We start from the raw sequence: 20,461 nt of genomic DNA on the forward strand, positions 1-20,461 counted from the left end.
TTTCCCTGAAAGATGACAGGCTTCAGGGTAGCCTCACTCTAAGGCTTAGGACAGTGATAATCAGGTGGTTACAGATTAAAAGCAACTCTCCTGTGGACTTTCCTTTGAAAGGCTGGAACATAAGTGACAGGAAAATACAAGCAATTCACATCCTGGATTCTGATACGATAAATAGCTTTATAAGGCAGTGGGCAGGTTTGGGAAAGTGCAGCTGCCAAGTAAGCTTTGAGTTTAGTAAAAACTTTAGGGTAAGTGAAAGTTAACTTTTAAAACTTACTTGCTTTCAAACATTTGCCTGCACCAGAGCATCTAGAAATAATTCAGATTTATTATCCCACTGTGTACACAGAGGCGTATGTAACATCACCGTTTTACTGAAATAATAAGCGTCAACTTATTTGAGGAATGTGCAGTGGGGGGGTGGGATCAGAAAGCAGATTTAGCCTGACAGTAATTTGCCTCTACAGTACATTATACTGTTGTGAAATCCCTAAAAAAAAAAAAAAAAAGCCCTAGCATCTGCTATTGTTTAAGTTAAATTTTATTCATCTGTGGGCTGAGCTGGCAATTTATGGATAGTTCACATACAGAAAATAGAGCAGATTGCATGCTCGGAAGGGAATCTGGCCTTTGGATCTCGAAGTTTTATTATGTAATGAATCGCTCAGATTCATCACACATGGGTGTCTCTGTCTGCCCCAGTTGGAAGATGGACCCCGTTTGGCTGCTGTAGCGCTCTTTTAGTACCAACAGCCAGCAGTACTGGACACAAATTGGGAAGCACGGGAAAAATTCATATTGGGAGTTCGATGGAGAAGTAGGTAGGTGTCAGCAGAGAGCTGGAAAGCAACAGTTGTCCTTTGCCAGCTATGGTACTGACAGGAGAAGGGCAGTGACAGGGTGACAGAAGAGTATTTGAGTCTGTCAAATGCAGGGTTTGGGTCAGTGCTGGAGACCGCCGGCTGGATTGCCGCTCCTTGTACAAAGTGCGGTTGTAGCCGGGAAGTGGAGTTTCCTGGAAGAGGCTGAGGTCGCTGCTGTGTCCTCAGCCAAACAGAAGGTGTGCTGGCACGTCTCCACCAGGAATGGAGTGGAAACTGCGGGGCGGTTAATGCCGATGTCCACTCTATGCTGTACGTGCGACAGAGTGTGTCTCACTGTCCTTGCATCGAGTCATGCAAGTCGTTCAAGTTTGTACTGTATATGCGGTCTAGACTTTGGAGGGAATTATCCTCCATGTCTGGTTCTTCTCCTCTGTGGAAAGTATGTGAAAGCTTAGTACATACGTTGGGTGAGGGATGGTGGGAGCTGGGCCCTGCTGTGACACAGAGAGTGCCCTGAGTTGACGTGAAGGTGCACCTAGTTCTGTGTTCAGCTATACCAGTGTTACTTACTATAGCTGGGAGATTTACTAGAGATGGATCAGGTCTATTGAAAGCCCAGGCATTTGTAGATGAATTTTTGCCATCTCTGCTTTTTACTGTGAATGCATGAAACTAGTGACCACACGTGATAAGCCACCATTTCCTGCGGTGAGTGGACTTGAAGTCCCAGGTGGGCTGCTGGCTGCTTGCTGACGCTAGATACTCCTTCAGTGAGTGTCTCTCTGGCCAAGCCAGTGTCTCTCTCCTTTACACTGACAACGTTTAACATGTTTAGACCCTCTCGTTGCTGTCCATCTGGCTGGAGAACTGTCAAGGTGCGAGTTACAGCCTGCAGCTGGCCACATCTTCGGTTTGGACTGTGACGGGAGCCCTGTCTCTCGGTACATCAGCACGGTGCTTGCCCTGAGCAGTGCAGGAAGAGCCAGAACCAACAGGATAAAACAAAACCGGGTGGCCAAGCAGCAAAGTTGTCACCGTGAAAACGCTGAACTACCTACCCCTGCTTTCAGTCTCCGCTGTGTCACTGGAAAGCTGTAAGTGGTCAAAGCTGAGTAGGATGAGTTGCTCTGTTCCTTGGTTTGAAGGAGCTAAAGAGAATTCGTGTTTACTCTCACTGTTTGCTTGTGGCTAAATATGCTCACTCCTGTTTCTTCTGGAATCCTAGATAAGTGCTGCAGCAGTATTTTGATTTGGACCTCTGATTGCCCTATTTGGGTACGCTGGCTGTTTTTTCTTTCAAAAATTCTAGCATAGGTCTTTATACAGAGGGCAATAAAATGAGAAGGAAAACAATTCCTAAGAATATCTCTGGAAAATCATGTTCTTATCCTGAATTAATAACTACTCATGAATGAAACCTTTGTTTTGCAGTTCTGCAAAGCTCATTTCTTTGCAGGGGAAGGAGGGTCAGTTTGCACCAGACCTGAAACAATCCATCAGTGGTAAGGGTTTAGCGACACCAGCAAAGTGAGGCTCATGCAAACACTGTCTAAGACATATGCATCCCGTATTGATCATCATTATTAGCTGCTTGAAGAAGGGCTTGGAGAAGGTAACTCAAATGTTCCACACCGCATTTACCTGTGTGGAAGGTGTTCAGACTGTTCGAATGTGTTTTTCATGTATGAATCTGTGTCAGTTCAGTACAGATTAGGAACAAGGTATAACTTGAAAACTTCCTTACAAAAATTGGGGGGAAATGACTGCATTTCCCACTGCCAGCAGTCTGCTGGTGAACTGAAATGAGCAGTAACCCCTGATTCCTAAGCTCTTGCCAGCTCTTGGAAGTCTCTTCTTTTGGAGATGTCACCTTTCGCACATAGTTCTGCTCGCTCCCCTTTTGTTTTTGTGAACTTCAAAATGGAGCAAATACTAGATCATAACGGCCCCAGGAACTGGTATGGATGAAGACTCTGTGACTGGGTATATTTGGAATTGTAACCGGGAGTCCCAGAACTTGGATCTGAGTTGCGGTTGGAGAATGGACTTTTTCCCCATTGAAGGACCATTAAACAGAGTTAATGGTTCTAGTTCAGATGCCTTCTTGATTAGAAAATGAGATTTGAATTTTGAGGTTAGACTCCCAGATGGGATGCTAAGCATTGCAAATTATTGGGTTTCATATGCAGGTTTCAAGTTCTCAGTGCGTTTCTTCTTCTTATAATATAGCTCCCTTCTCCCTTTAAAGTAAGTTGCCTGGAAAATTATAACTGCAGGACATTAAATAGCATTTTATTTTAGTAAGAGGCTTATTTCACAGTGATTGAACACACACTTGCCCTATAGAAATCACCAGGTTTAAGTTACAGTAGACCAATTCGTGACAGGCAACCTTTGAGACTGAACAGGATTAGTTTATTAAAACGGATGTGTGCAGCTTTCTGGTAAGTTAACACATCAGTGAAGGAACAAAATATCTACATGCTATATTAATGTATCCATTGTTTTTACATTCACATGTTAAGCATTAATATCTGTGTACTATTTTATTTTGAATTTAGGAGAGTGCTCTTCTCTTGAGTGGTGGGAGATTTGGATATGTATTTGGATATGTACATGAAGATTTGGATATGTAACTGCATTAAGGGCTATTGATAAAAGCATTTGGGTTACAATCACTGCTGTGCCGAATATGGCTCGACTTAAAATATTTACTGTAGATGAGCGTTTATAAATTTATTTTGGCTCAAGTGGACAGATTTTTTGAAGGCTTCCATTTTATGACTGTGGATACTAGTAAAAGAAATCCATAGTGTCTTTTTTTTCTGTAGATTAACAATCTGCTTCCCAACAGGTGCTATGTGAATGGCCTGAAATACATGTTAACGGTGTGTTGTATTTGGAAATGTTGATTCTGGTATTTAGAAGCTGTTTGTTAGGTAACGTGGCATATATGGAGAATGCAGTCTTCGTCTTTCATAGCTCCCTGTTCTCTGTTACAAGGGTAGGTCTGTTTGTACTGAAAGCAACAGTCTATTCTATTTATTGACTTCTATTTCATGACTTTTTAATTTATTTCTTCTATCCTAATTAAATGCTATGGAAAGAAAAATTATTTTTAAAAATGATTTTAGAACTGCCTGTGTACTATTTACTGGTAGGTTTTTTTCTATGTGAAATGGCACCTTTTTAAACAAACCAACCTGAAACCCGAATACCTCTCTGAAGCAGTGCCAAATGATGACAGGGAAGGTCTGGGGATGACGAATATGTTGTGAACCAAGCATGTGAACTGCGTGTTACCTCTGTCTGCGTTAGTCCTGAGCTGAACACTGTACTTGGGCTTTTGACAGGTGATCCTGGGTTCAGGCCTGCAGAGGAGCTCTGAGCAACCTGGCTCCGGGTGCAATGCTCTGGTTTCTGGGCACTGTGGCACGCTGGATCCTGGCTGGGGACCTACATTCTTTCATGGAGTGCAACTGCACCGATTCACCTAAACTCACGTCTTGAATAAATGGCAGAACTGAAAATATGATGAGTTAGGGCCCCTGCCAGCTCCCCTTAGGGCCAGCGGGCGAGATGCCTGCTGAAGCAGCGCTACAGACCCCGTGTGCTGGGATGGAGGCAGCGCACACATGGTGTGCTCCGTGTTCTCGAGCTGGGAGCTCGGGAGCTGCCTTCTGCTCCCCGGTCAGGGCCTGAAGCCCTTCCAAACGCTCAGCCAAGATCAGCTGCTGAGGCAGCCGCATCCTGGGAGCTCAGCTGGTTTCTCTGTCACCTTCTGTGCAAATGCCGCATTACCCTGGCTAGAGGGAGCCCCGCAGAGGGAGCCCGACACGTAGCAAGCAGGAGAGCCCTACCAGGGAAATCAGATGGCCCCTCAGCTTACAAAATGTAAATGAGCTCTACTTGATGAAGTTAAATACTCTGGCTATTGCCTGATCTGTTAGGCATCCGAATCCCTTGGGAGGGGAGCAGGGAAATCGTTACAGCAATATGTCTGCCATAGTGGCGGTTCCTTATTTGTCTTGGTAGAATGATGCGACCTGAGCTATTCCGTCAGCATGTAGGACATAGTGTTTATTTTAAAAAAGACTTGGTTATTTTTGTTGTATTTAATGCCTTGTGTATTTATTTCCTTCTCATTTCCACCCCCAACCTCTTTAATGAATAAAATCTGTCCTATGTGAAATCACTGACACGTTTATTTAAATTGAGGTTCTTTTTCAGGGCAGAATTTGACAGACCGTATAAAACATAAAACGTTCTGATCTTTTTTTTTCCCCTAAGAAATGCAGTTCTTTCCTTTTTCTGCTCCCACTTTTGTATTTCAAATTGTTTCTCAGAGTGGTTTGAAAAACTTGGTAATTTGAATAATTACAAAAGGATCAGATAAAATACCAATTAAGAAAGAGAAGGTTCAACCAGTTAGTTAGTTCTTTCCTATTCAGATGTCTCTTCCATGCAGTCTCAACTGTGAACTCCATTATTCACCTTTCACTAGGCACAGGACTGTAGGCATATTTCATTTATACCTTTTTTCTTGGCTTTGAATTTTTGTTGCTATTTACAGAAACACAAGAGTGGTGGCTCAAGCTATTTTTTAATCTTTAATGTCTCAGAGACTACCCACTCTTGTTATTTTGGCCATATGAATTGTCTTTGGAGGTTTAAAAACTACAATAATTAACTGACTTGTACATATATTGATGTGTGTGAGCTGCAGACTATAGAAATAAGAGTGAAATCAGACTTTACAACTCACTAGCCTGTCCACTGTCCCCAGATCTCAAAAGCCCCAGCAAGCCTAGACAGGAATGGAGACCATTCCTAATGTCTTCTCTGCGCTCTTGCAGACTCTAACTCAGCTGCAGACTATTTCAGGGGGAAGTTGGATTCAGGGGCAGCAACTACTGCTGTTTAATATTTTTTCTCCTCTAGGTTTGTGTGAACAATCTTTGGGCCCGATGAGTCATTAACACCTATGTTAAATAACTAAAGTGAGGTGACTGTGCTGACCCCAGTTTCTACCCTTTGCCGCTGATGATCTGACTCTTTCCTAATTTGAAATTACTGACACATAAATATTTTGTCAGCCTCTTGTACTTTGAAGCGCTTGCCAAGCGTTCTCTCTGCTGGAGCCTACCCGGCCTTTGAGCCCAATTACTGCCATGGCGTGGTGGGTGAAGACATGGTACACCGCAGGGTACAGCGTCACCTCTGTTTACAGCCTGCGCTGAAGCAGCTCTGCACTTGGAGACCACCATTACCACTGCTGATCTGACCCCGGTTATGAGTTCCGTGAATCCAGCACCCTGTGCTATTCCAGAATTCTTCAGATATTCTTCAGGAAGCATATTCTATTTCAGGTACCCACCTGAAACCCAGCCTTCTGCTATGCCCCTTGTGCGGAGCATACAGCCACTCTGCCCGCCTTTACTGTAGGCTGAGATACGTTGCTTTCCCTTGTGCAACAGGTCTCCCCCAGCAGCAGTATCTGAACGTGCTCCATTCTTGTACAACCCAGCTGGATTGCTGAGCAGGAGCTGCTCAGATTTCAGTGCTTTGCTTAGTTCCTTTCCTCTGCTGATGTATTTAGTGCATGTGTTCCAGTTCTTCACACGGGAGCCAGTGGTGTCGGCCTCTCCACACCCAAGTTACAAAACAAGGCTACAGCCACCGCACACCAAACTGACCTGTGCTACATGGATTTATTTCCTACTCTACCAAAGGGAAAAATGAAGTGAAGTCTGCACACGCAATACAGAATACATTTCTATTCTGCATTCACCTCGAAAAATTGAAAAAAATTATGAAGATAAACCTGTAAGACAATGCAGCTACTGCTGTGTTAAAGAAGGCTGAACAGCCCTTAAAGTGACAGCCTGGGGAAGAAATGGTGCATAGCATCTAGGAAAAAAACAAACCAGTTTTCTCATAAATGGGTTTTAGCTATTTTGGGGTTTACTTTTTTTAGCTTACCAACCAAAGGGGACGTACACCATATAAACTACATGAACTGAACCATCTCTAAGGTGACTGCTAATATTAATGGTACCCTGTGTTTCTCGTGATGGACAATGATTTTCTGGAATATGAATAACTGTTAGCTTACATTAAAATAAAGAAGTTTTTAAAAAAAAAAAGCTTATTGCTTCAAAGTAAGATATTCAGAATCTCAGCGCAAGACTGCTACCACAGTTTTGGTTCAGATCACTTGCCCATTATGAAATAGTCTTTACATACAGAATCATACTACTTTTAACCCACCATGGACCCAGGAACTGGATAAATTATATACAGAGGGGCTGATTCTGACTAAATGGATCTCTTCAATGTTTCTCATGGAATAGGTACGGCAAGCGAGGCTCGAGGACAGCTTCCTCACGCAGCACACTACACCGCTGCAGCCTGTGAGTGACAGAGCTTCTTAACCAAGCAGCTGTAATGATTTACCTACGCTGGACCTTTGCCTTAACCTTGTTCCTGGAACAGTTTCATGTGAAACACTCCTTAGAAATAAAGGGTCAGCATTATTACTCTAGAAAATTTCAACCCAGATGGCTGATGTTTGCCAAAGTTCTGATGCACAACAGAAAAATCTGGTCTTGGAAGGGGAAGTGATAATAATCTTTACTGGATATTGTACTGGAGTATGTGCTCAGAGAGAAGCTGCTTTAGAGAGCCTTCTGCCTATTCAAAACGTAGAAACACATTCTTGTGGTGCAAAACTACGCCTCCTGTCTCAAAAACTAAGGTGTGAGTGAACTTTAGTTTAAAGGAATAAGCAACATGCTCAAACAGATGTGGTTACTTCTCACTAAATGAGAAGGAAGATTAAAAAAAGCCTCACCAGTATCTTGTTTTCATTTTTTTAATGATTAAGTGTAACAAAACCAAGGAACCATGAACAAGATAATTGTACACATACATTCAGTAACTTCAGATGTGTTAGTCTATAACTAAATTGTGTGAATTGACCTCAATACTTGTTCCCTCCTTACTCTTCCTCCCCCTCTCACATGAAAGACTCATATACGGTGCAGCTCTGAGCCACTGCTCAAAGTCAGTAGAAATATTTTTGTTACCTTCAGTAGGAAATGTATTAGGCCAGGCATTGAAATAAAAGACTTTTCTGGCCTCTGTTTTAACTTCCTGCACCTCAGTGTTTGCTTTCATTGATCAGAGTACCTGTCCTGACTATCAGATGAGTATTTTTTTTACTAGCAGGAATTCTCTGAGACTTCACATATTTTTCCTTTTGACATGACTGCTTATTTCAGAGGCTGTTACTTCATTCAGATGTAAGATTTGTATGAGCCAAGACGTGCAACTTAAATTTATAATCTAATCATTTGATAGTGCAAATACAAAACTGGCAATTAAGTGGACCAAAAAAAAATTTCTTACAGGACAATTCTGTTCAATCCTTACTATTTCAGAAGGACTCCTTGATAAATCCTGTTCAAAAAACACATGATCTGTTTTGTGTTAATAGATTGATCCCATGAAGGAGAACACATTTTTATAATTCATTGTGTTGAAGACCTTGAGAGATTCTGCTGGATAAGTCTTGCAAGTGCTTCTTTACCTAGCAGGAAAACAAAACACATCAAACAAATTTTAGTAGGACAATGAATTATCAATATCATATATTCAGATTTTGCTATCAGTATATGTGACAACAGGAAGAGCAGAGACCAGGGAGATTTCAGGCATTTTAGAATTAGGCCTATAAAAAACAATTATGCATATCCTGTATTAAACATGGAGCCCAGGTGTGCCTTAAACTCCCCCTCTGGAAGTCATTCAACTTGCATGAAAAATCAGCACTGGATAATCTACATACCTTCTACTACCAAGTTAAACCTTCAACATGTATGTACACTGGATTTATACAGACCTTATATCCTAGTTCTTTTGTCTTTTCTTCCAGCATGGCATATTTCTCTTTGTTTCTGTTCAGATGATCCTTATCTCCAGTTCCCTCTACATGTTTCAGTTTCTGGTGTGAAATCTCTAATTGTTTCTGATAATGATGGTGTTTTTCAATTTTTGCTTCGAAGTGTTTCAGCTCCTCCTAAGACAACAAATACACACAGCTTCACAGGATGTTCTTTCCAAGGCTTCCTCTCTCTTTTCTTGCCAAGACATCCCTAATGCTATTTTACTAAGTCAAGCACAGAAAGCTTTTTCAGTTCCCTGCTTCTTAAGAATGTCTGAACAATACATTATCATCACCACCCAGACACCCAATACTGAAGGCAGGTGCTGAAAACATCCCACTGCAGAGTCCTCAAAAGGAGACTGCTAATGGCTGTGAGGCGCTAGGAGATGATAGCAGTGCATACCGAATAAAAGTTTATACATAAGACTAGTGACTGGGGGGAGGGAGACAGACAATTTTTAAGAGAAGCCTCTTTTCAAAGTGAGGTCCTGGATTTGCTATTTGCTGCTCAGACTTAAACGTTTTCTGGGTTTGCAGTCTGCTATGATGAATCTGAAATAGGATGAATTAATTAACAAACAAAACGCCCTCTTAGTTTGCCCCAGAGACAGTGGCCAGACTAACTGTGGTGTTCAGGGACATATCAGAGATGGTCCTCAGATAACCTGGTACACTGCAAGGGGAACCAAAGAATGAGTAATGTCTCTACCCACCAAAGCGTGCTCTTGTTTTGCTACTTCAAGGCAGTAAATTCAGTTTCTCTGTGTCTTAGGACACGTCCTCTGTGAAGAGGATAAGAACAGTTCAAACTGTTATGCCACTTATGGCAGCAGTTCTATGCATTACACCCAGAAAAACTCAGACAAACCCTACAGTGAAATCCCCCTGTTTGACAGAGCCCACTTAATTTTCGTCAGTGGTGTGTTTCAGTCCTGGTGGCTGCCAAAGTTCTTCTCATTTCAAGACAATTTAAAAAAAAAAATAAAACCCCATCATCCTAATAGATCTTCTTCAGTTTTTAAAGCAAAGGGGTTTTGTTTTCAACATTTCTGACAAGAAAATAGCTTCCTTTTGCTGTAGAACATTCCAGTCTGTTTTATATACTCCATTCAGGACCTCAGTTTGGGGTTTTACTGCTCTGATAAATCATTTTAGCTGCTCCTCTCAGATGATATACCAGCCAAGTAGCACTTGCATTTTTCACTATGAAACCCTTATGAAGGTTGGTACTGTGGCCAGTCAGGAGAAGACACAACTTCAGCTGCTCCAACAAGGCTGAATGAAATCAGCACATGATTTCTTGAATTCTGCTTCCATGGTCTTTTTAAATAGGCAGATGTTTCACTGTGATTCTTACTGTCTTACTTTTGTTAGGATGTCCCAACATGCACAGTAACAAGACAGGTTTGGTCTGGTGAAGAGGGTTCACACAAATGAAGATTTCTACTAAAACAGTAAAATTAATAAGCAGATACCTGTTCTTGCTTATGGAATTGGGTTCTTCTTTTTCACTGCAGCAGATATGAAGGCCAAATTTACCTCTCATGCAATTATACAGTCCTGACCAAATGTCCCACTAAGGTCAGCAGAAGCCTTGTTACAGACTTCAGCAGCCTTTCCTCTGACACTCTTAAAAGCAGGGCAACTGAAATCAGTGTAATTAAAACGTTTGCTTCATAAGAGAATCGGGCTGCATGTGAGTTAAAAGAAGTAAGATGGATCTCTGATATCTAAGCGAGACAGATTTCAATCCCTCTCCCAGGCAGTTAAAACTGTCTCATTACCTTACCTGGAAAAGAAGCTCAAGATGTCCCTAGCCGTGTCTTGGAGGGCAAGACAACATCATAAGTACATGCAACTCCACAAAGAAGCCCTGAAGAGTTACTTCTCCAGGCTATCAATCAAAATCTATTCTAATAAACAGGCAGAGTCAGGAGGAAAAAAAAAAATCTCAATGTAATTTGAATTAAATAAAACCAGTATGAACCCCACAGGAATTAACTTCTATAGTATTTCCTTGAAAAGCTGTCTTTACTCATGGTGCTTCGGGGTCAGTTCAACACAGCTCCAACACGGGAAGTTAGCAGTACAAGATGTGGGTATGAGAAGGAAATTGTTGGGTATATAGAGTACACTGCTTCCCAAAGAAGTAATTACATTAAGACATTGGGTAAGAGAGGGAAATCTGGTGCACTGGAAACAAACAAGCAGGGCCTGATCTTTCAAAGACTTAAAATATGCAACACTTGCTTTCACAAGATCCAGAATTTTCATTTTGCTGATTGTAACAGAACCATGCATATGACTAGTTACATACATGTTTATATATTTGAAACATTAAGAAAGAAGTATGACTCTCTTTTACGGTGTCTGAAGAGCAATACAGAAGTGGCTGCACTCAAGAGTAACATCGAGTGTTTCTTTATGTGGGAAAATATCTTTCCATAAGAGACCTAACTGGAATTCTACTTACCCGAAAAGATTCAAGTTCTTTCTCAGTGAAATTGGCCGATTTGGCCATGTCCCACAAATCAATCACTCTTGGTTCTTCAAATTCTAAACAAACACATACCACTAAATGAAAATCTGGACACAATGCTTTTATGGCCAGCTTCTATGAAAGATGAGCATGCTTTCTCACACACACACACAGATATATTAAGCACTGCATTACTAATAGGTCTATTTAGATGAAAAGAGAGAAAAATCCAAGTACTTAACTTAAAACTATAGCGAGTATAGCTGTAGCAAGTATTTTTTAAAAAGCAAAAAACCCCCTAGGAACTGAATAATGGCATTGCTTGCCCTGCATGTTGTCTCATTTACCTGCCCTCCTGGGGCTGAAGGCATAACATCCCTTCTCGTGTGGGCATGGAAGACAGAACTATCCTCTTTACAGGTTGTCCCTATCCTTTCATTAGGCTTCTAGTGTTGGCTTCTAAATAGAACAGGCTGGCTGTATCTCTTCAGCCCATTGTGGGCACACCATGTACTGTGATACTGTGACTACGTCTTATTACTTGCCCACTGATTTTTAATTTTTTTTAAATGAAATTAATCCCAAATAAGCATAAAAACCGATGTATCATACCACTGGTTGTGTCATATCCCTGGTGACTGACTTTACGCAAACGTTCAAACCCCTGATTGATGCTTCTTAGCTTGTCTTTGAGTTCTCTGTGTTTGTTGTGCAAGATTTCCTCTTTCACCAGGTTCTCTTCAGATGGATTGATAACATTTTTGTGGATATCTGTTGAAGAAGAAAAGTGTTATTGATTGTGGGCCAAATCCTGCTAGGTCAAAAGCTCCAGAAATCCCCCAAATCTGAGGTGAATAAAAGATGGTAAGTTCTCAGCATTTGAGCTGAGTGTAAATAAAGCATCAACACCACACTTCAAGAAGCAGTAATTCCTTTTGCAGGTCAATATTAAGATCAATGCTCCTCAGCACTCTGGAGGGTGATATTACAGAAATGCCTTTTAATTCCTACTGGTCACCAGCCAAGATTTTACTAAAGAAATGTTCCTATTTTCCTAGGTTTAGCAATATCCCAAGGAAATGGGATAGGGATGGTTGATGAGTCCTGTGCCCTCTTCCCTGGGCATTTCAGGGACAAATCAGGACATCCGATGTTGAAATGACTTCCAGCAGCTTCCAGCTTGCACTCTACAATGCAAACATCAAACTGCCTATAAGCTTTAAAATACTTTGGCTCTAACAATTTTAGCTAGGATTAGTACAGCAAGCTGGATTCAGATCCTTGATGCTTTAATACACCTCGGGCTCAGTGCCTAAGATATTCAAGTATATCCTCTTGGGCGCCCAGTTGGTGAGATAAAACACACGTGTTCCGCAGACTTTAGGACCACATTTTGCAGCAGCGGATCTACGCTTGCTGCATAATTTCCAGTAAACTACTATGGCCATCATTGCTAATCTGATGGTATCTTCCCTGCTTGAAACGCAGGCAGAATCAGAAAACTGAAATGGCAACATTTTCATTAGCTGGCAAGATTTTTGGCAGCTAATGCAGGACTAAACCCAGCAAGTATCTGGAAATGTCAGCATCTGCAAGCAGTTCTGACAGAAATGTCAGACTTCAGGAGTTTCAAAGAAACTTGGAAACAATGGAGGCAACGGGCAGAGAAAAGGGTTGTACTGATCTCGAAACATTACAGAAATGTTCAGGCACCTTCTGTTCTGCTCACGGTCTCCAGCAGAATATTGTATTCACGAATCTTTTCTTTGTGATGTTTAAATTCTCGCCAAAGCTTATCCAGCTCCTCATCAGAGAACTTCCCAGAGGTCTTGGCCTGAAAGAAACATGAGCTCATAATGCTGTCCAGGCCAAGTGCTTCTAAGTGCACTCAACTGCCAAAACTTCCCACCACATTTAGAAAACTATTAAGTCCAGCTTTTCCTTAAGATCTTTTGTTTTAAATCCCTTTATATTAGTATGAGGTCAGGATTTAGACATCAACGGATATGGTGGCTTTAATCATGTCAAAAGGTAGTTTGCTTCAGACTTATAAGGCTAGACTTGGTATGGACTATGCAGTGAAAAGTGTCTGTCATTTCTATTCCATGGGAAATAATTTAATACAGAAATAAGAGCCATGGAGCTCCATATGCAACTGCAAGGGGACTGTTTGCATGAAGCCTGATATTAAGCACAGTCTTTACTTAATCTTACCCTACTGGCAAGTGAAGATTTTATCACTGCCATGCATTTGCTCTGCAGTGATTTGTTCCTCACTGGACTACTTTTTAGCAATTAGGGAAGCACTGGTCAGACAGCTGGAGCACTACCCACAAATCTGGTGACTTATTTGCTGCAATGCGTGATCAAAAGTGAATGTTTTTGATACCTACTCAGCCCCAACTCTTTTTTTGCTTAGGGAATATTTCTATCTAATGCACTTTACTGTTCCCCAAAGCATATGACATCATGTCTCTTGCCAGAGCTGTATGTAGTTACAGTAACATTTTAAAACCCAGCAAATCTTTTTCTCTGCTTTACTACCACTGCACTAGACTGGTGTAAGAATTCTTTGCTTTACCTGACTACTTGTTTCTTAAAACTTGAATTATTTAATTTTTGAAGATTATGACTTCGCCAGTTTTAACTGCCCAGACTGGCACTTTCTATTTTTTATGCATTAATGTAAATCCCGGAAATTTTCACTTGAATACCAGGTTGGGAAAGTCCTTATTTAACACCCCCCACTATACATTTCACTTTTAAACAGTCTATGAAATGGTTCTATTTTAAATGAATCTTTTTAAGAAAGCCCAGAAACAACAATAAGAAAAACACCATAGGCATACTACCATATAGTGTAATAGTCACACAAGTGGAAATCGTGAGTTCCGTGAAATTTGAGAAAAAACTCAACTCAAAACAGTTTGTCTTCAGTGGACCCAGGGTCTTATCCTCCATGCAGACCGATGCGGGTGTTTTCTTTGGCAAAGAGAACCTGCCACACCTGGTGACCTGGATGAAGGTGGGCTGTCCTCAGAGCACAAAGCCGTGAGCTACAGAGCACAGCAGCTTGGCGAGTACTTAAAAGCAGAGTAGTAAAGCTATTCAATTCCAAGTCTGGGGGCTCTCAGAAGACACACACAATAGTTCAATGAAGAAGCACTGATTTCCTACAGTCCAGTTCCTGGAAACCTCACTCACCTTGCTCCATAATTTTTCCAGTCTTGGATCATCTAGTGTATCACTTTCTGTACCGTCTTTAATGTAGTTGGTATCATCTAGTTGAGAGTCTTTCTTTCCATTCATTCCATATTTAGTCATAATGACTGCAAGGGAATAGAAAATACAGAAACATTAGAACCAACCATGGATGTATGGAAGATGAGCGATTGGCTACATCCTTGACTTGCAAAGCTGGATTTTGCAGCTCACAGTAGAAAAGCTAACAGTTTAAGGCACAGAGGTCCTAGGTTTAATGACCTCTTCTGAAAACATTAGGAGCAAAGGAATCTGTTAGCCTCCTGCAGCTCCCTACTGACCTCCAAAGAACTCATGTGTGCTCAGTGTTTGGAAAGACAACCTGTTATTTAATGGTTCAAACACAAACACATGTGTCTAACCGTGCATGTGTCTGACGCAAAGTTTAAACTCCTTCTGCAAAGATATACCTTACTATTTAAGTTGCGTCTGAGTTTGGCGTCTTTCAAAGATATACCTTACCATTTAAGTTGCGTCTGAGTTTGGCTTCTTTCTCTCCATCTTCATCTAGCCCTTCAGCCTTCAGTTTTTTCCAGCTCAACTCATCCTTTTCTTGTATTTTTAGATCACTGTGCAACTCTGCCAGTTTCACAGCAGAGAGATGAAGCTAACAAGAACAGAGAAAGGTTTGTATTCAGTTATGTGGAGACACCTCTTGCTGCAGTGTTACCTCAGAAGCCAGTATAGATGCATAGCCAGTATAGCCCAGCATTTTTTTCTTTTGCTCTAATGCTATGTATTCATCTGAATTTAAGGGCCTTAAGGTATGAGCCACTGCATACATAACATCTCTTGCCTATGACCATGGCTATGCCCCCAGCATACCAGTGTTAACAGAGAGTGATCACGTAGCCTTCTCTCTCAGCTCTTCAGCTACTTGGACAACAACGAAATTACATAAGGGTTAAAAATTTGTGTCTGTCTTTGGTGTTCCTTCAAGTAATATTTAAATGGGATTTTTCCCTCACTTTTAAAGGGACCGCCTTCTAAAAATGATTCTACCTTAAAAATGTCCAGTACCAATAACAAAACATGTAAAAAAAAAAATTAATCAAATCAATTCAGTTTCACTAATTCACAAAAAGCAGTAACGACTAAATTTCTCAAACAACATGCCATTGCCACCACATGTGCTTTCTTGTGGATCACCTTCTAACCATATAGTTACAGTGAATCGGTAAATTTTATTTGTTAGTATGGTTTTGCAGACTACCAGGACACTGAGGATGGCCTTGCAGGTCAAAGAGCCACTTCATCAGGAATTTTTACTATGATCAAAGTGCAAAATTTGCTAAGATCACTTCTTAATGTGGTTTATATGCATTAAAAACATATAAAACCTAGAGGTATTCCTGTCCCACATAACAGAACTAAAAGATAAGATATTGAGACTGAAGCTATGAAAAAAAAATTAAGATTTAAATGAATGTTAGGTCAGCTTGAAATTTTGTGAAATATAGAGAAAACAGGAACAGAGACAATGACTAATATGCCGTTGACTAAGCAGCACTGCTGTAAGTTGAGCCTGAACTTCTGAACTTCCAGATTTTAGACACTTTAGTTATTCAGTTTAAAACAAAGAAATGTAACAAATCATACTAATGCTTCAGAACTACTTTTGTGTGTAAGGAAAAGACAGAGAAGAGAGGAGATCAAAAAACACGAGCAGTGTGACTTTCAATACAGTTCTGCCTGAGTTGTCTGAGTCCTTCTACCTCTGACCACAGAGCAGCCAGCTCCTGGGAGCTGTGATCCAGCTCTGAACCACCTGGGCTCATCTGTCCTAGGACAAGCTTATTTACTGGAGGGTTTTTTTTGTCATTAAAATCAGATTACAGATTATAAAAATTCTCATTTTCAGTGAGGAAGCAGTATGTTTAATAAACACAGACTCAGAACTCAGTATTATTTTTAAACATCAGAATGATACTGAAAAGATTCAGCCATTCATTTGAATGTCAGCAGGTTATTTGAAAGTAACTAGTAAAAATGTCATTATTTTGAGCTAATGCACTAAATTGCTATTGACAGGAATTCAGGAATCTATGCACATTATTGTTTCTGCTTTCAGCTTAGGCTGTCCTATTAATTAGTGTTGTGCTACTGAACATAATTATTTTAATTTTTAAACTAAGCTTTTTTCCTGTATCTTGCACTTGGCAAGATTAGAAATAATTTACTAAAATCTATTGTAGTTAGAATCACAGGTAAATATAAAATTTATAGAACACATTAAAAATTCTGGTCCCTCTAATACTAAAGCAAAGAAGCATCTCTATTATCTTCTTTACCATCTGCTTTTGGGGAACTGCTTGATAAAAGCTAAGCACTTAGCAGGAACCACTTTATTTATGATTTTTAGTATGCGCTAATGTCAAAAACCCTTAATCATGTACTTATTTGCTTTTTTGGAGCAGGATGACCTGGACAGCCAAAGTGTCATTGCTGCAGTGGCACCACGTAACAATGGTTTGCTAAGCAAGAATTGTGCCCTGATGCTTCAGGAGGAAGACTGAGTGGAAAGTTTGCTATAATTGTGAAGGAAATGACTGATCACCTCAGTAGTTCTGTACCCTAATGACAGCATTCAAGTAATATGGATTTAATATGTAGTTAGGCTGAGCAAATCCAGGAAAAAAATCACCAGCAGTAACTTAGATAACAATTAATTCAGCTCCCAAGTATGCAAAAATAGGAAAATACAATTTTTAAAATGTATGACTTTATCATCAGAGAAACACTATTGTATAAAAGATTACACAATCTTTTACACAAGTTTATGTTAGATACTCTCTGCAGTTAGTGTAATCTCATAAACACATGCAGTTTTGTGTTTTCTAAAAGTCCCAGGGAAGAGTATCATAACTTCTAAACATACAGTTTTGAGACATCTCATCATCAATCAAATATTTTAAACTTTTAATAAAAACTAAGGAACTACACTAAACCCATTGTTCCTTAAGGGAGAAAAGAAAGATTCTATTCCAATTTCTCCCAATTCAAATAATATTTTTCTGATTCTCATTATAATTTTGTATGAAACTCAAGTAACTGTCCTTTTAAACATTGTAAATCCTTTGAAACCTGTTGGAAGCCCCTTGCCTGTCCCATTTCTATAACACAGAAGTGAATACATAGGCTAATTTAAAGTATATCGTTCAAGGACTGCTTCCTTCAAGATCATCTCATGTAGGATCCTGAATGACACCAGGTAAGACTCCACATCACTTTACTAACATCAGTTATATGTTGGCATAACAAACTAGAAACAGAGGTGAAAAGCTAAGTTTAATGATTAAACAACAAAGCACCAAGTTCCTTACGCTCATTCCTTACTCCTTATTCCTTATGCTGCCTGGACATTAACATCCAAGATAGGTACCTGGCAATTCTGGGAACAAGCGCTGGAAATCTGTGAAACATTACAACAATTAAGTTGTTTGCTGTTCGCCTGGCTACAATCATTACCTGCAATATCATTACCTACACCCTTGCTTCTGAGAGGAGAGGGTTCTTTCCTACAAATTTTTTAGGTATAACATGCCCTAGATTCTGGAGCCCACTGCTGCTTTGGGATGGCCAGGAAGCCCCGATAACAAGCCATGCGAGAACTACACCAATGGCAACAACCACAGCACAGTGGATTGTTAGAGACTAGCAGACCAAACCACATATCTCGTGAAACCTACATAATATTTGTCATTGGTTCAAATAACTATAGAATTAGGGTCTGACTAAGAAGAACTGTTGTATTAAAATCACTTTTTAAAATTTTTATATGAAACATATACCTATGAAAAGAGATAATGGAGAAATATCTAACCCACCCTCCCTCCCTCCCTCAGGAAAACAGGAAGGAATGCTGGCTTGCCAGCTCCTGGTTCCCACTAAGTAACATTTTGGGGCTTTCTGAAAGACTGCTCATTCAGCTGTGTGTGGCAATGCTGGATTGCAATATCCATCTTCTATGACAAAACAAAGGAGTTCCTTATTTTCAGTACTATCTCCACCACTACCAAAATGAAGGAAAGAGAGTTCAGCACTGGCACACACAAATATTTCAAAGCAGGTCTAACACACAGGCATAGTTTTCCTCTTATTTCAGACCTTGCCCAGACATACTGAAAAATCACTTTCTAAAACACGGGCTGGGTGTCAATTGTACTCAAAAGTGAAATTTAGATGGTGGCAAATTTAGTTCCAGTAGGTGTTGCCTCTCTAAAATCTGGCTTACACATATAGAATTTACTAAAGCTTAGTTCTTTACTCTGACAGAGTTAACTTCATTTTACATTTTAGCATCTTAACGTAGATGATGTAAAGCATCTCAAATTTGAATTCCAGAAGATCCAGGTATGAAAATGAAAAAAGACTGCAACTGGAAAAATAAGAGGCAATACTATAATTATAATTTATTTCTATTCTCCATGTTGTTTCTTCTTCAGCTGTCAGTTCACAGCTGGAGTTTCATTATCACACACTGCCCTATCCCCCATCCCATCCTTCTCCCATTGAAGGAAGGAGTATTTTTGATACCTTCTTTTAGCACATTCGGAGGCAGCATTATGGCAAGGGTTCTATTTTTTGACTAAATGCAGGGATGTCCTGCCTCTAATTCAATAGCTCAGGCTGGGGAATGTCTATCCAGAATACAGGAAACCCAGTATTAATATTAACTATATTCCTTTGCCTGAAAGACCTGAACCTTTACCAGCCATGACCGTAACTTCCACGCTGCACAATATTCAGGGGGTGAATATGGATGTGCAGTGCACTCCTCCTCTCCTGTTGGAGCTGTTCTGCTTAGATGTAATTAAATATTTCCACTGTAATTAAATATTTTTATTGTATTTTCATTTTAATTAAATATTTTTTAAGAGCAGAGTGAGAGAAACTCAAGTGTCACTGTCAAAATTAAGGCTCTCATCTGGAAATGGTGATACCCATTTGCTGGTCCTCCTGCATGTGACTACATCACCTGGTATAAATGAAGGTGACATAACCGCCAAGGTGGAGGGTTTCTTACTCTCCTGTGCAGTGACCTCCTGTCCTACACAAAGTAGCATAGCCTTCAGACAGATGAGAACATCACGCCTCTTAACAAAAGGGCTAAAGCATTCAACCAGAGAGTGCAGGAGCCAGTCTCAGATCCTCCACGGTACCAGAGGGACTTCACTCTCCCTTCCAGGCATGTGGTTTAACTGCTGGGTTTAAAGACAGGAAGATCAACACTTCCCATGACACTGACACATATGGCAGAAGAGGGGAAGGAGATACCCCTCGAGAGAAGACCTTACACAGCACCGCTGTTCCCAGCCGCCTGGGACAGGCCCCAGGGAGCAGGGCTGCGTGGGTCCTGCTCTGCGCTGCCCGTCAGGGGCAGCCAGGCCTGAAAACCAAACAAAAGCCACCGCAGCCCAGAGGCCCAACATCAAGCCGGGGCCTGTCGAGGCAACGCCGGGCCGGACAGCCTCGGTTTCTCCTCACACACAAGTCCCCCACTCCAACAGACGCCCGCACCGCTTCTCCCGCCGCACCCCATCTCCTGAGGCGGCTGACAGGGAATGAGTGTCCGAAGCGGCCAAGCCCGACCCTCGGTCCCCCTCAGAGCTCTGCCAAAGCACCCCCTCAGGGCGCCGCCATCATCCCGCTCCTCCCACGTCGCCTCACTCACCCGCTGCGCCTTCTCCCAGACCTGGTTCAACCTCACCACCCGGAACTCCCCAGCCTCCCGCCGCTTGGCGCCGGCGGCCGCCAAGCCCTCGTTGGCCTCCCGAGAGTACTTGCTGGCCTGGAGGCCAGCGGCAAAGAGGAGCGCGGCACCGAGAGCCGCCAGAGCCCGCGGCGCCGCCATGTCGCGCTGGACGGGGAACTACAAGTCCCGAGATGCCGTGCGGCTTCCCGCCCTCAGGCCCCCGGGCGGGCGGTCGCTGAGGTGGCGGCTCCGCG

At 41.4% G+C, this 20,461-nt stretch overlaps 1 protein-coding gene across 1 annotated transcript; it reads right to left on the bottom strand.

Moving 5' to 3' along the window:
• Positions 1-7,684: 7,684 nt before the first annotated feature.
• LRPAP1 (LDL receptor related protein associated protein 1) lies at positions 7,685-20,395 on the bottom strand. Its single transcript, XM_075148639.1, has 8 exons — positions 20,187-20,395; positions 14,975-15,119; positions 14,456-14,580; positions 12,965-13,085; positions 11,864-12,022; positions 11,246-11,328; positions 8,728-8,904; positions 7,685-8,415 (listed from the first exon to the last, which is right to left on the bottom strand). Exons 1-8 carry the CDS (start codon positions 20,364-20,366, stop codon positions 8,350-8,352), a joined length of 1,056 nt encoding a protein of 351 aa, XP_075004740.1. The 5' UTR covers positions 20,367-20,395; the 3' UTR covers positions 7,685-8,349.
• Positions 20,396-20,461: the final 66 nt, after the last annotated feature.

This window comes from Calonectris borealis, chromosome 4 (assembly GCF_964195595.1).
Source record: "Calonectris borealis chromosome 4, bCalBor7.hap1.2, whole genome shotgun sequence".
Taxonomy (NCBI): domain Eukaryota; kingdom Metazoa; phylum Chordata; class Aves; order Procellariiformes; family Procellariidae; genus Calonectris; species Calonectris borealis.